Source organism: Mus caroli, chromosome 3 (genome assembly GCF_900094665.2).
Source record: "Mus caroli chromosome 3, CAROLI_EIJ_v1.1, whole genome shotgun sequence".
Lineage (NCBI taxonomy): Eukaryota > Metazoa > Chordata > Mammalia > Rodentia > Muridae > Mus > Mus caroli.
The window spans coordinates 97,979,000-97,995,674 of NC_034572.1; the positions used below are offsets into that span (position 1 = coordinate 97,979,000).

A 16,675-nucleotide genomic window follows, 5' to 3' on the forward strand; every position below is an offset into this window, starting at 1 on the left:
TGTTTTCCAGACAGGGTCTCTCATTGACCTGAGAGCTTATCAGTGGCTATGCTAGCGGAGCAGCAAGCACTAGGGAGCTGTCTTCATCTCCCACATGCTGGGGTTATAGGCACATGGCTGCCATTCCCAGCTTTTTAACCTGGGTGCTGAGTCTGAACTCAGTTTCTCATGCTTGCTCGGCAGGCATTTTGCTAGTGAGCCATCTCTCAAGCCCTGGTTTTGTCTTACTTTATAAGCTTACTCATAGGCAGATTTTTTTTTATCATGTGATTTTAGGTTTATGATGGAAAAAATTAGCCTTTTCCTGGTTGCTTAAGCAGCAGTCTGATGACTAGTGTAAATTGGCCGGATGTTGGCCTGGTTCATTTGCCCCTGCCTGAATAAATTCTTAACAATATACTTAACATTCTGATTAGGCATGATACTGTGTCTTATATTTAGCCACATAGTTACATGTGGTCACTGATTAGCTAGTAATGACATCGGACTTACACATCTCTGATGTGGCTATGACAATGTTCTAACAATGGAACTCAGCCCAAGTTATTAGTCATTTCACTACCCTACAAGTAGAAATCGTTCCACTTGATGTGTGGAAACTGAAAATTGGGGAGGATGGTAAAGGAAACATTTAAGTTGCTTTATCTTGTAGCTAGATAAATGCTGAGCAGGCAGTATGAATAACAAGCCATAGGTAAGAAAGCTGTTCTCTCTAGTGTATGTTTGCTGATCTTTGCTGCCTTTGTTGAAAGAATAAAAGGAGAGAAGGAAGGAAGGAAGGAAGGAAGGAAGGGAGGGAGGGAGGGAGGGAGGGAGGGAGGGAGGAAGGATTAATATTCCTCTTTGGGACAAATGCTTCCTCTCAGCTCACATGTAGTGATTATTGATATCCTTGTACATCCCTCCCTTCATCCAACTGTGTTCATGTCTATCCTCAGTCCCTAGCCCAGTTCTTGACACACAGTATTTAGTAATTGGAAATGCCTGAAGTCTGCTATTATTCTAGAGATTCATACTCAAGTATTCTCCAGAAAGGAAATGTTCTAGATGCTTCTAGAAGCCGAATATTACATATATGTGAACACATATATGTTCTCACATTATGTTTTTAAATGTTAAGAACAAAAAAAGTAGGCAGTAATTTCTCTTTACTTATAAGCTGTTTTTGAGAAAGTTTACATGAACTTGAGAAATCTTTATTCCTGTAAGACCATGCACACGTCAATTGTAGACCCAGTTTAACAAAATTCCTTGTAGAACTGGGCAAGAATTGATATATGTATATATTAAGGTGTTAGGAACATATGTATGCCTACACATAGTAAATACAATAGCGAACCAAGAAATATAACAATGCCTTTGAGAGACTCTGGCCCTAACTTAGAATCATCTATGAGGAAAGCTGGCTGGAAAGTACAGGAGATTTAGGAGTTGAGGGAAATATAAGAAAAACCTCAGCTTGCCATAGATGAATTAATGTGAAACATCATAAGCACATTATGACTCATCAGAGGACAAAGATAAGCTCTGAGGCCAAATGTGAGTCCTAACGTAGTGGATTTGTGACACACCATTTCCTTGGTTTTGGGTATTGCTATATATTCTGTTTGCAAAGAAAATAACTCTTGCTTGGTATGGTTGTTCAGATCTGTAACACCAGTAGTGGGGATGCCAAGGTAGGGAGAGTGCCACAAGTTCAAGGCTGTCATGGGATACATAGTGAGTTTATGCCTGCAGACTGAGGTCTTTCCCCCTCTCCATATCATAGCTATAATATACAAATATAATTTCAACAATTTAAACACTTTCAATATGATACTGATATATTTATTTTGGAGTATTGTTCTGGAGGAAATGTTTAATTTTAATGATCATGTAAGGAAATAAATTATAATCTAAACCTCTTGTCAGTCTTTACCCTATATATTTTTCCTCTGATTACAGGTGTTTGTAATTCTTCCTCACCAAGCAAGCCTACAGAATGTGTTCAGCCAAAAAATTCCAGCTCCTTTCTGAATTTTGGTATGTGTATCATTTTAGAGCAGAGTTAAAAATGTATAAAATCTGGATCTGGAGAGATGGCTCAGTGATTAAGAGCACTGGATATTCTTCCAGAGGACCTAGGTTCCATTCTAAGCCCTCTGTAGTGGCCCACAGCACCTGTGACTCCAGTTCCAGAGAAGCTAATGCCCTCTTCTGGCCTCTGCAGGGACTGCAAGCACATGGTGCACAGACATACATGAAGCCAAACATCAAAACACACAGAAAAAAATTATTTTTATATGTTTTAAATAAAATTTCATTTTTATTTAAATAAAATTTAAAAATTAAAATGGTAGGAATGGTTAGAAAATTTAATACTGCTAGGCAGACATACAATTGCCCAAACATAATTTTATTTTATTTCAGAGGAAGAAGCAGAATCAGTCTCTGTTATTATAGTCCTTATCTCATTTTGAGAAAATGTTTACTATAAATGCTCTATTTCTTTAGCTATAAAACTTCCTTTACATTTCATCCACTCCATGTTTCAATGGTTACAATTGAAATAGTAAGATTTGGTTGGATGTTAGTGGCGCATGCCTTTAATCCCAGCACTTAGGAGGCAGAGGCAGGTTGATCTCTAAGTTTGGGGCCAGGCTGGACTATAGAGTGAGTTCCAGGACAGCCAGGGCTACCCTGAGAAACCCACTCTCACAAAACCGGAGAAAAGCTAAAATTTGTATGAAATGAGTTTAAAACATTCAGATGGAAAATTGTATAAACTATGAAAAACCACATAATTTTGCCCTGGCAACAGACGTTTTCTGCTTCCATCTTTCCTCTACATCACTTGAGTACATATGGACCATCTTGACTTTACATTGTGTATGCCCTGGAATGAAATCTTAGCTGTATCCACTTTGCTTCTTCTCAAACATGCCTAGATGCCAAAGTTGCTACACTTGAAAGTACTCAGTTTTCATTGCTTCCTTTAGCAGTGGCAATAAAAATTGTAAGAGTATGTTACTTAAAAGTATTGAAGTTGCCTCAGATGGAGCATACACATAATCCTCCCACATGCAAGGCTGAGGCAGGAGGATGGTGAGTTCAGGGCTATGTCATAAATGCCCCCACCCCCCAAGTTGAGGGGAAGAAAAGCACATGGTTCAGGTTTCTTTTTGCTGAATTGACCTATATGTGGAAACCTGTAGTGTACAGCTGTTTCAAAGTATTACGAATTAGCTAGTGAATCAGATCAGATATAGGTATTTGAAACTGTAGTTCTCAGTGAGGACACAGCAAGTCCTCACCCGTCTGCACAGTGCATGGGGTATAGTGAAGGCGCCTGTATTGAAGAGATGATGGTGATGTGTAACTACCTCATCTGAATATTATCAAAATTCTCTTTCTTATCAAAAGAGTAAGGTTTACATGAGCTAGGCTCTGTACACCTCCACCAACATTTAAAATTACTAGTTAATAAATATCAGGGGTTTATTCCAGCTCTGGCATATAGGTGTGTGTGTTTGTGTGTCTGTGTGTTTCTGTGTCTGTGTGTTTGCATGTATGAGTATATGCGTATGTATGTATGTATGAGAATCTTGCAGAACTTGCCAGGCTGGCCTTGAACTTGTGGTCCTCCTGGCTTAACTTCCTGTGTGCTTGGATTATAAGTAGTTGGCACCATTCTTGGCCTACTATAGTTTTGTTTTTAGACTTAAGTTGTAAAATCAGCAGTTACTAGGGAAGGTGATGAAATTCAAGTACTAGAAAGATCTTTGAGTTTTTCATCTTCTGTTCTCCCTCTTTCAAACCCTTCGGTTTTAAATTTAAGACACCAAAGTTGCTAAGATGCTTTGAGAATCTACCACAGTCAAGACCTACATTGCTGGTGACAAAGAATAAATGTCCTCCTCACGAAATTCTTTTTGAAAGCACCCAGTAATAGCTTTTATTTTATATGAAAGATTTTCTTGTTCTTCATTGTGGAGGCAAGGAAGGTGCATTTCAGGAAGAAAAGTAATTATAACTCACTTAGAACCACTTCTTCTCAGGATTATTTTCTACTTTATAAGTTTCGAAACTTAATGTTTTAGTAAACTCAGGAGTTTCTGTGGCTGCATAGATACAGACCTAGATTTAATAATGCCACACTTAATTTTATAAAAGTGAAATTTGTTTTGTGATCAGTGGGTGAATAAAACAGGTAAATGGTGTTATATATTTAATTATTACAGGCTACTATAACCAGGGTTCTTCATATAGTTAGCACTGTTAGTTAATCTGTAAGTGCTCTAAGTTTAAATATTAGTAGTATTTGGGTTGGAGGTGTGCCCCAGTGGCAGAACACTTGCCTAGCCTATGCAAGGCCCATAGTTTGATCCCCAGTACAACAAAAATATTCAATTTTCATTTAAACTTGTAATTACTAAAATGCCTCCACGTCTATTACTAAATTGATCAAAAAGGGTGCTTAAACTTTAATGCTATACTCTAAAATTCAAGTATTAATTTCTGTGTAAAAATACCCATTTTCATTCACTTTTATTTTTATCCTCAGGTTTCGGAAATCGTTTTTCAAAACCCAAAGGACCAAGGAACCCACCATCCACTTGGAATATTTAACACCCTCTGGATTTGTAAGAATATTTGTTAAAATTGTACCTGCAGATAAAGCTACTTGAATACTGCTATAATAATAATATCAGTAATGAGGACGTATTTTGTCAATAGTCTTGAAAAGGAAAGCAATATATGACAAACTTCCAGCAAACTTGTATTTCCATATTCCTTATATTTTATTGGGAACTGCCAATAAAGTTTGTACTTCAGTTTATGTTTCAAAGTATATTTACTTTTCACGTTTGAAAGTTATTATATTTTACTTCCTCTCTTTCTATATATAAATTTTCTTTAAATATAAATTTTTGTTTTTGTTTTGTTTTGAGATGATGTCTCCTCCTCCATAGCCTTTGGAGGGCTGGGGTAACAAGCACACAAGTCCAGCATAAACATTAATTTTAATAGAATTGTAAGAATTTGATCATAACATTCTCTTTAAAATATTTTTATGTATACAAGTGTTTTTGCCTGCATGTATGTACAGCACCTGTGTGTAAGCGCCCATCGAGGCCAGAAGAGGGAACCAAAGCCCCTGAATTGGAAAAACAGGTTGTGAATCGCTATGTGGGTTCTGAACCAGGGTCCTCTGCAAAAGTAGTTAAGCGCACTTAATTCACCATCTGAGTCATTTCTCCAACCCTTCAACTAAATTTATACGTTGCCTTAATATTAAAAATAACTTTAAAAAATAAATTTTGCTATGCAGGCCCAGGCTGGCCTCAAACTATTGATCCTTCTCCAAGCTGCAGACCGCTGCTATTGCAAGCGTGCTCCATCAGGACTGACTAAAGGTTTTAGTTAGAAAACAAAGCACTCCTTCCTTTGTGCTTGCAGTACTGCTTGTGAAAATGACTAAATGTCTCAACAGAGTGTATCTCCTCAATCTCCCCAATTGTTGCGTAAAAGAAGGAAAGACGATGTACAAATAACGGCAGTGATCACTTCTATATTGCTACGAGGTATCCAACTATATGTTTGTTTACCCAGTTATTCACTTACCAATTCTAGAAAAAAAAATCAACATCGGTTACTTTTTGTTAGCACTTTATTTTTAATTCTTTTTTGATAGTTTTCTTCATAGAAAAGGCCCTATAGATAAAACGTGTTCACATAAAACGAATTTATGTTCACAACCATTTAAAGGTACTGATGATTTGAAAATGTATTTCTATATGACTATGGATTCTTCTAAGTAAATTATATTTCAAATCTAGTTTTATACAGTAAATAATTTAATGGCTCTTTATTATTGTAAAGGGTTGGCTCTATATTTTTACTTATGAAAATACAGCCTAGCAACAGGGTTTTTTGCGCTTTAATACTTTTTGTTAGGAAACCCAATGCTAGGGCAAATTGACCTGTATTGTTACTTGTTTATTGTAGTACAATGTATACCCAGTAGGTGTTCAAGAACTTCTCTATTTTAAAGGATAACTTTTATTACAGAAGTTCCCTCAGCCTTGGTTACTTCTCTGGGAACTGGTGGTGTTAACCAGTGTCTTTTATATGCCTAGTACGTCACTGTAGTCGGTTATTTCCAAATAGCTTTCTCAAGGACTTAAACGCAATTCTAGGTAAAAAGCTAAAGTAATGAAACTCCAAACGGATTTCTGAGCAAACACCATCTCCTGGCGAACAGTGTCAGGTTGACAGCGCTTTTCACATTTGCCAATTTATATGTATGGGATGAAAAAAAAATTAAAAATTTCTATCGAGACATTTTTTTGTTAACTACAGCTCAATAAAAATGCTGGATTCTATCTTTCCAAGCACTGGAGGGAAAAGTGACTCTGGCAAGGCGGAGCAGCGCGCAGGGAACGCCTAAGGCAACATTTGCACCTGCCTTGAGCCTGCAGCGGTCACCACAGCAGTGCTATAGGAAACGCTTCAATTTTTTTATTTTTTATTTTTTTCTGACTAGCAGCTTTACAATGTTCTACAGCGAAATCGTCGTTTTACGTATTCCGAAATTCTTTCCCTCCTGGTTTGTCAAGGGTAAACTGGAGATTCTTTTACCTCACAAAGGCTATGGGAGAAATACGAAATTGAAAAGTCACTATGGAGACCACCTCCGGGCAAGATGAAGGAGGAACACTGGGAGTGGAGCGCCTGAACACACGGCGAGACTCTGAAAGCTATTAACATTGTTTGGGCCGTTAGGGCGGTTGGCGGCAACTCGCAGGCGGGCGGCAGTTGCGTGGCACCCCGAAGCGTGCCTAGGCGCACGCTCCCCTCCGCTCCTCCACTCAGAGAGCAAAGGGGGGCGGAGGGGAGGGGGAGAGAGCGCGGAGGGCGGTGGAACTACAACTCCCGCAAGGCCTTGCGCGTCCAGGGTGCTTTACAATAGAAGCTCGGTTGGCGAGGTCTGCGGAGAGGTGTCGGAACTGCCGTTTCCGGCATGTTCAGGTCTACGAGAACGACCGATCAGTGGAGAGTGGGGGAGAGACTCCAATGCCCAGCGGGCCATGCGCGGGCAGCGCTTGCGCGAACCGCGGACGGGGGGGCGGTCGGGCCATTTAAATGTGTGTTTGTGGGCGAAATGGCTGCGCAGGTCGGAGCGGTTCGCGTAGTACGGGCGGTGGCGGCGCAGGAGGAGCCGGACAAAGAGGGGAAGGAGAAACCCCACGTTGGGGTTTCGCCGCGGGGAGTGAAGCGGCAGCGCCGGGCGAGCAGCGGGGGTTCTCAGGAGAAGCGGGGGCGGCCGAGCCAGGACCCCCCTCTCGCTCCCCCTCATCGGCGGCGTCGTAGCCGCCAACATCCCGGGCCGCTGCCTCCAACGAATGCCGCCCCAACCGTCCCGGGCCCTGTTGAACCTCTGCTCCTGCCGCCTCCGCCGCCACCGTCGCTGGCTCCCGCCGGGCCCACTGTCGCTGCCCCGCTCCCGGCCCCGGGCACCTCGGCCCTCTTCACCTTCTCGCCTCTGACGGTGAGCGCGGCCGGGCCCAAGCATAAGGGCCACAAGGAGCGGCACAAGCACCATCACCACCGCGGCTCCGATGGTGACCCCGGCGCCTGCGTTCCGGGCGATCTCAAGCACAAGGACAAGCAGGAAAACGGCGAAAGGAGCGGAGGGGTGCCTCTGATCAAGGCCCCCAAGAGAGGTGAGAGCAGGCGAACCGCTGGGGCTCGGGCTGTAGGTCTCAGTGCCCATATCCCGCCCCTTTAGGACTGAAAGACGCCGCTCTACTCCCCTGAGCCCACTGGAGTGGACTCGGGATTGCAGGCGGTTGCCACAGTTTGACCTACTTGAGGCTTCTCTCTGAGGCCGAGCTGTCAGTTTCCATCCCTGTTTGCAGTCCCCCGGAGCCTTTGCAACATTTATTTTCAAATTCGGCAGGGTTTCCGCGCCGCGCAGTTCTTGGCATCGGATTAGTAGGTGGGGTACTAAAACCTCCCTTTCTGAAGTAAAGGCTTGTCACTGAAAGTCCCTTCTTGTTCTCTTGCTTGGAAATCTTTAGTTTTTCTCATTCCTGGCACCAGCATATTTACAGGTTTGACTCTGGGCTCTGAGTTTGAATTCTCAAAGAGGTTACACAACTACTGGTTGCCTTAGCTTCGGCGAGGTTAAAAAAATCATTTACGGTGTTTATTTTTCAGCTAGACGTAGTAAAAATAGTTTTTTTTTTAAAAAAAATTAGCCCTTTTAATTGTTAGTATGGTTTAGGATTGGTTCGAGGAAGGTTTTATCACCCTTGGAATCCTAGGAAGTATACCAACCGTATTTCTGAAGGGAAGGAAGCGTGCAGTAGGATGCAGATGCAGATGTAGATTCTAGTTCCATTTCATTTTGCCAGAGCACTGTTTGAGAATCTCTGCAATTCCAGCAGTCTTTAAAGGTATTTCACATAGAAAAAGTAGGACTAAGTGTGCTTTTGAGATGAATTAGGTTGGCCAAAATTGGTGTCTTCTATTGCCAGATACTTGTAGCATGTATTTATATTCTTTATGGAAGAAATGAAGCAGGGTTTTGGTCGTGCCATGTTTATACTTTGTATATATTTATAACTTACAATAGTCATAATCTCAGTAAATACTAACACACTAATGTGTTCGAATACTGGGTAATTCCAGTTATTAACATGTTAGTGAACTAGTCTTTGATTCTAAAATTTCGAGTGTCTTCGATTTTTCCCATATATTTACTCACAATGCTAACCAGTTTGTGTGTGTGTGTGTGTATGTGTGTGTATGTTTAGGTGAAATAATAGGTTTTCACTTTTCCACTGGACAGAACTGCATCTATATTTTTCTTTGGTGGTATCCAGATACCATCTTTAGGAGTATAACTGTGGCAAACTGACTGGTATGCCAGTTTTCAAAATAATTGCATATTGGAGTAGCTTATATTTTTACCCTATTTCCTCACACTCCCTGGTGTGTGTCCATACACAGCCACAGGGACATTTGAATAATCATTTCCTTTAAATTTGTACTGTAGGAGAGAATGCTAGTGTCCTTGGCATAGAGCTGAGACTCCTAAATGCTAGTTAAAGCTTTATCACTATTGGCAGTCTGCTTGGCTTTCTTTCCCTTGCTTCCTTTTCTCCACTCCTTTGCCTTGACAATTCTCATTCCAGAGGCAGTCAGTAAGCTGACTAGAAATGATCTGAGATCTCTCAGTTCCCCTTGATGGGGGAGGGTGGTGCTGACACGTGTAGTAATTCACAGTGTGCGCCCCGGAAGACTGTACAGGCCCCGTGTTCTTTTAAAATCAAACAAAACCAATTCTGTAATGCTGATGAATAGAATTTTCTCAGATGATGTAAATATTCTATATCTATGTTGGTCGAATATGGTAGCCATATGTGACACTTAAAGATTTGTAATGTGACTGTGTGACTGAGAAACTGAAATTTTATCTTACTGCAACTTATAACATGTTACATACAGCTCATGGCTACTACATTGGACTGTACAGCTTTTTGCCAGTACATGAAGAAGAGAAATGGGTTAAAACCAAGCTATTTGAACACTTTTCACTTCTGGTTTAGAGAGGATTGGATTGTATACCCAAACTGTATATATTCTGGGGGAAATTGCGCCCTCTGGTCAGGTATATTTGAGGAAACCTGTCCTGGAGTGGTCTGGATATCTGACCCACACTGAAGCTTCTGTATAAAATAAACTGTGTTAATATTGTTTAGTTTAAGCTTTTTGAATAGGTGGACCAATACTTGTAAAAAAAAGAAATCACAGTTTGTTTATTTTTATTATCTTCAGGTTCAGGAGGCATGGCTCTGGAAGTAAATTTTGGTTCTAGTACTTATTGTGTGATCAAGATAAAAAATTAATCTTTTAACCCCAGTTTTCCTGTTTGTAAAATGAGATTGAGGTATTTTCATTCATATGGTTGTTATACGGATTGTGGGGGCATTGTATGAAGTCATTTAAAATAGTGCTTGGCTCATGGGAGGCAGTTCAAACTAGCTTGCTTTATTTATCTATCTATTTATTTATTAATTATTGTGCTTGGTCCTGTAAACACCTCTAATAAAGTAGATTGTTGTTTACAAAGGAATTTTGTCCTTTTGCTTATTCTAAGATTTTTAGGAACTTTCAATTTATTTTGTAATAATTATAGATTCACAGAAAATAACATAGAGAAGCCCTTTTCCTTTTCCAGTTTACTTCAGTGGTTATATCTTATATAACTATTGTATAATACCAGCACCAAGAAAAAACTGACGTGTGTGTGTGTGTTTCTGTGCCATTTTATCATATATAGATTTGTGAAACCACCATTGTAAACAAGGCACAAAACTCTCCAGAAATATCTCTCATGGACTTCCCTTCATATCCTTAGGCACTGTCTCCCTACCCTCTCTTCTGTTTCTACCCAATAACAACCACCAGTCTGTCTCTATAATTTTGTAATTTGAGAATATTGTATATTTGGGGTCTTTTGAAGCTAGCTTATTAGCCTTACTCTGGTGTCTCCGAGATCGTCCATGTGGTGTATATGGTAACGGCTCTCACGTTTCCACTACTGGACATTCTCAGCAAGAGTATATATACAGTGACTCTTGGACGATTTCTTTGGTGTCTAGTTTGGGGCTATTAGAAACAAAGCTTCCTGTTCAGAATTTTGTTTGGAAGCAAGTTTGAAATGTTTTTATTAGGTCATGTGATGAGTATATGTCTGTGGCTTGTTTTTATTTTACCATGCTGCCATACTCTTTTCCTAAGGGTACTCTCTACATTCCCGGTATGACTTAATAATTCTTTTTTTAAAAACATTTTTGTTAATATTTGATGTAACTTTTTATTTTAGCAGTTTCAGTAGCTGTGAGCTGATAATCTTATGGTCTCATGGCTAGTAATATTAACCAACTTCTCTTGTCATTTATAGAGCCTCATTGGTAAAAGTTGTTTCTTGGTGTTTTTTGTCTGCTTGTTTGTTTGTTTAGTTTTTTTTTTTTTTTTGTTTTGGTGCCAATTTTCTAATAATACTGTTTTAAAAACTATTTTAAGAACTTTTTATTGAGAATTATTTTTATATGACAGGTACAGTTCCTTTATTCATTGTTTGGTTTGCAAATACTTTCATGTTTGCTTTTCCCTGTTGCTTGCTTTTCCCTCAGTTTAACAAGATGTTTCACACAACAAAACCAGCATTGTTTTATTGAGTCTTTAATGAATCATTTTTGGGTGTTATTCTCCCTTTATAATTTTTTTTTTTTTTGCTTTATAATTTCAATTGCTTTTGTTTGTTTAAACAGCTATGAGATTATGCTATGGGATGTGTTCTTTAGGTAAATAGTCACTGTAATGCCTTTAATTGAAAGCTTATTGTCCTTCCATTGAATTGCCCTTGCCCCTTTTTAAAATCACTTCTGCAGCTGATGTCCTGGGTTGCTTTCTATTACTGTGAGAAGTACCGTGACCAAAAGCCGAGTAGGAAGCAGAGAACTGATTTCATAGGTCTCAGTCCATCAGGACAGGAAGTCAGGAACCTGAAGGCAGGAACTGAAGCACAGATCATACTTGAGTGGTGCTAGCCAGCTTCCTATAGATCATGCTATTTGTTTTCTTATAGCACCAAGGATCACCCGCCCAGATTTGGCATTGCCTGGGCCCTCTCTCATCCTCGGTAATCAAAAAGATATCCCACAGACTTTTAATCTGATGGAGGCATTTTCTCAGTTGAGGTTCTTTTTTTCCAGGCTCTATTTAACATTTCAGGTTGACAGAGCTAACTAGCACAACTGGGAGGAGGCAGGGAGACTGGAGCTTTCAAGCCAGCATGGGTTACATAGCAAGTTCCCAGCCAGCTATGTTGATAGAGAGAGCCTGTCTAGCAATGCAAGTCCAGTCCCCAGCACAGCCCCAAACTGACTGTGGTAGTACTGGCTGTAACCTCAGCACCTGGGAGGTGGAGATAAGAAGGGTCAGGGTTAGGGTCACTCATTCTCACATGTTCACTTGAAGCTGGCTTGGGACTTTGAGACTTGTCTCAAAATAAAACAAAAATCTCTTCTCCTGCCTCTTATTTTAAAAGTTGGTAAGATTGGTTTTCATGTTTTAGATTGTGGAAAAACCCTCATAACACATATGATATGTAAATTCTCTGTCCATAGATAAAAGTTTTATTGGAATACAACTGTTCATTTATATATTGTCTATATAGTTTTTTTTTTTTTTGCATTATAGTAGCAGATTAGGAGTAGTTGAGGCAGAGATCATATGCTCTACAAAGCCCGCTGTGTTCTTTACAGAGAAAGTTGGCAACCTCTGACTTGAGGCATGGACCGTGACTAAGAGACATGTTCCCACACATCACCCCAACAGTACTCTATCCAAATTCAAATATAGGATAATTTCAGATATTACCACTTCAGACACCTGGCATTGCTCATAAATAGTTAAAAGAAAAGTTTGGTATGTACATACTCCAAAATTGGAAGTAAAATGTTTCAGAGTTGAGGTAACATGCTTGAAATTTTCTAATGGTAGAAAAGCAAAGATCAAAGATAGTTCATCAAAAGTAATAGTTTCTTTTTAATTGTTGTTGGTTGGTAACTATGATCTTAATATATTAGGACCAGAAGATGCTTGCCTAGCTCTTAAATCCATTGCCATTAAACTTAGAGGATTGCTCTTATGTGTGTGAGTCTTCATAGTCAGCTTTTCTGTTTTTCACTTTTGACCTCTTCCTAACTGCTATCATGTGGAAGTGTTTTGTGATATACAAAAGACACTGGGTGTGATGGCATATTTGTGAGGTCACAGCATTTGGAAGGCTGAAGATTGCTAGCTGTAGTAGGGCCCTATCTCAGAAAATAGAAAAGTATTGATAGAAACATTTGATTGAGTTTTGTGGTAGGAATGGAGAATTATTGTGATTATATTGAGAATTAATTTCATTTATGAGAGACTTGAGAAACTGTTTTCCTCTATCCACCAGAAAGGAAAAAATTTTTGTCCGTAAGGCATGAAAACTTTGATATAACATAATGCCGTCTTTGTGATCACCAATTTGTAAAGGGCACTATGTTTGTGAATACAATAATACTTTTCTTTTCTGGAAACTCATATAGGCTAGCATCTGAAGTCCATTAATTGTAATTGGATAATCTTAGTTAATAATCTGCCAGAGTGTTTAGGGAGAGAGAGGCTTACAGAAGAGACAGAAAGGAAGAATGTGTGCTTTACTGTAGTGGAAGAATCTCAATTTTGGAGTTAAATGAGTCCGAATTTTGACTGTTAGCTGCTAGCTTTGTGACCTAATGTGAGAAAGAATTTTTATGTCTACTGAACTGAATTGTTGGATTAAAATGAGATGAGTAAGAGTCAGTTTTCTCCCCCTTTATGTTTTACTGTGATATACTATATTGTACTCTGGGCCAGTAATTTCTAGTTTTAATCTGATTCCAGAGTTGTTGACAAGTGTTTCAAGGCATCTTATCCAGCCCTTTTATTAATTATGATTACAATAAGATAAAGACTTGTGTGTCAAACCTGTGATGAAAGATTTATTCTCTTGTTTAATCCTAGCAATAACTCTTACGATAAACACTGGTGTTATTATTTTAAGGTAAGAAAATAAAGGCTTAAGGGAATTTCTGAGTTTGTCCAGAGGCAAACAGTAGCGATGAGATAGTCATTTCAGTTTAAATTGTGAAGCTTTGGGCTGGGGAGCACTTTTGGTTTTGTTTTGTGGTAGGGTGGGGTGCTATATATACCTCAGGCTAGCTTTGACTCCATTTATTCTCTTATATTACTTCTGGGGTTTTGGATTAAGGGGGAACATAAGTGCCCAGCTTGAGCTTGCACTGTGTGTGTATGTGTTTATGTTCTTGTTGGTCTGCTTGTGGAGGCCAGAGGTCTATCTCAGGAGTCATTCATTCTTCATGAACCTTCTGCTTTGTTTTTGAGATAGTCTCTGGAACTTGGGGCTCATCTATGTAACTGGTTGGCCAGTGAGCTCCAGGGATCCTCTCCATTGGGATTCCAAGCACTTGCCACTATGGTTGGCTTTTTCTTTAGGTTGGGGACCGAACTAACTCAGGTCCTCATACTTTGCAAACAAGTGCTTCACCAACAGAGCTTTTGCCTGCTCTTAAATAGCACATTCTTTGTTTAGATTTCCACCATTTGGGAGTGAAAATAGTAATTAACACTTACTATTTGTTATATTCTAGGATTATGCTAAACACTTTACATGCATTTTTCATTTATTCTGTACCTTTTTACAGGGAAATACTTTTGTCTCCCTTCCCCCATTTTATCACTCAGAAGCACTGGGGTTTTCAAAAGTCTAGGCTATCTTATTTATTGTGGCAGTGCAAAATGGTAAAGCTTTTTTAGAGGACAATTTGGCAGTGTTTAAAAAGCTGAACATACTCTGTGATATGGCAGTTTACATACTATTTGTTATTTACTCAAAGGATTTGGAAACAGATCTGCATAGAAATTTGTAGCAGCATTATTCATAATTGCTAAAAAATTGGAAACGACTCAGTTGTTCTTCAGTAGGTAAATTAACAAACTGCTCTAAAAACAAACTACTGAGTTCTGAAAAGTAATGGAGTAACCTTAAGTGCATTAATACTGGAATAAAAAAAGAACCCAGTCTAAGAGGGCTATATACTGTGCGATTCCAGTTATGTAACCCTGAAGAAGACACACCCATGGAGACCATAGGAAACATCAGTGGTTGCTAGTAATGAGGATGGGGAGCACTTCAGACTAGTCAGATCACAGGGATTTAGGATTAAACTGCCCTGTATAATACTGTAATGCTGATCCCATATCACTTCTATTTGTTCAAATAAGAATGTACAGTAAGAGTACTTTCAGTAAGTACTTTACAGTAAGAGTGAACCACAATTTAGACTGAGACTGCTGGGTGAGGAAGACATGTCAGTCGTGTGTTCAGGGGAAGCAACTGTGCTTTATGACTATGGCCTGGGGACAGTTTATGGGGTGTATGGGAAGTTTGTATAGCAAACAAAGCAAAACAAAACACGTTTCAGGTGGAGTGTATCTGTGTACCTCTGTAATGATAGCTTCCGGCGGGAAAAGGTAAGAGGATCATAAATTCAAGGCTGAGCCACCTGATAGGGTTAAGGCCAATTCAGGGTAAATAGAGAGAACCTTTTTCAAAGAAAACTCCTAGAATGAAAAGAAAAAGTGTAGTTTTAGGAAGTGGTAGAACAGGGTTTCCACTTAACTAGCTATTTTTTTTTTTAACATAAAGAGTATGTGTGTACAATGTTAAAAACAGTGACTCCCAAAAGCTTGGCTTCCAAAGGAGTGCCTTTTTGATTTTCCATTTATATTAGGCTTTTATATAAAACTATTAATTACCCACAAGAGAAGTAAAAATAATTTATTCCTCCATTACTTCTGGGAGACTGAGGTAAGAGGATCTTGAGTTTAAAAATCAGCTCTCCAAAGCAAAAAGAAAAATAAAACATAAAATAAGTTTTAAAATGATTTAGTTCTTTTTTTAAATAATTAATATGATGGGAATTATTGCTTTTGCTTATCCATGATATTTAGTAATTGAAGGTACCATATTTCCTAAGACACAGTTCAAGCATATGCATGCATATTTGTGTGCTTGTGCACATGACAGTACTGGGGACGGAACCCAGAACTTTGTGAATGCTAGACAAGCACTCTGCCAGTGAGGTACATCCTACTCCTTATGCTAAGTTTTTGCACTATTGAAAACTAGGCTAGTGTGATATAAGTAAACCAGGCTATTTGATGGTAGATGATGTTAGCTAGTTTGAGGACTTTTTCATGTATTCTAAGTGTAATGATAATGACCTTTAAAGAGAGACAGCAATTTGTTTCTAAGGTCAATGTCCCTGTCTTTCTCTGTAGTACCACAAGCTTTCTGTATATCAACTTTTAGTTTGATGTGGAAGAGCTTTCCTTAGTTCTTTGTTGTTAAGAACCAATGATGTGAGGACTGGAGCACCTGCTTAGCATGTAAGAGATAGATAGGGTAGGTTTATGTGTTGTCACTGTAGAACTAAAACAAGACAAGACAGGGAAAGAAACCAACAGTGGCAGGCCAGCAAGTCCTTCAGTGGGGAAAGGATGTGGAGGCCTACCTAGCCTGGTGACTTGAGTTGGATCCCTAGAACACACAGGAAGGTGGAAGGAGACAGCTTCCACAGAGCTGTCTTCTGACCGCCACAGAGGCACCCGTGCACATACGCACAAAGACAATAAGTAATAAAAAACCAACAGTGAAACGGATGATAGTAAGTTTTAACTCTTGCATTATGGAGAAATAACTCAGAGACTTCCTGAATGCGTTTTCTGTGGGGAAAGTAAACCGCTGTACCAGGAATAGGAAGATGATGAAGCCTTCAGGCAGTCATTGCCCCTCCCCTCTTTCTTTCCTTTGTAGACATTAACTTATAAATAATTTTTTTTTTTTTTTTTTTTTTTTTTTTTTTTTTTTTTTTTCGAAACATGGTAATTTTCATTTTTTTTATCTAGCTGAGAGTGGCTGTCTGTAATAATCAACAGCTGATGCTTGGGTGGATGCTTAGGTTATCAGCTAGCTGCCACCACTGCAGTTTAAGAACACATTTTGTTTGTTTATATA

The 16,675-nt window shown here is 39.2% G+C and overlaps 2 protein-coding genes across 3 annotated transcripts in view; both read left to right on the top strand.

The window, feature by feature from the left end:
* Ptpn22 (protein tyrosine phosphatase non-receptor type 22) overlaps nt 1-4,694 on the top strand; it is a 54,732-nt gene extending 50,038 nt beyond the window's left edge. The window contains exons 22-23 of the mRNA XM_021158209.2: nt 1,945-2,022; nt 4,544-4,694. Coding sequence (XP_021013868.1) covers nt 1,945-2,022; nt 4,544-4,608 — 143 coding nt within the window. The 3' untranslated portion in view covers nt 4,609-4,694. The remainder of the gene's footprint in view (nt 1-1,944; nt 2,023-4,543) is intronic.
* Nucleotides 4,695-6,678: 1,984 nt separating this feature from the next.
* Rsbn1 (round spermatid basic protein 1) overlaps nt 6,679-16,675 on the top strand; it is a 56,116-nt gene continuing 46,119 nt past the window's right edge. For both annotated transcript variants that reach the window (XM_021158737.2, XM_021158738.2), the window contains exon 1: nt 6,679-7,706. In XM_021158737.2, the coding sequence (XP_021014396.1) occupies nt 7,004-7,706 (703 nt within the window). In that variant the 5' untranslated portion in view covers nt 6,679-7,003. The remainder of the gene's footprint in view (nt 7,707-16,675) is intronic.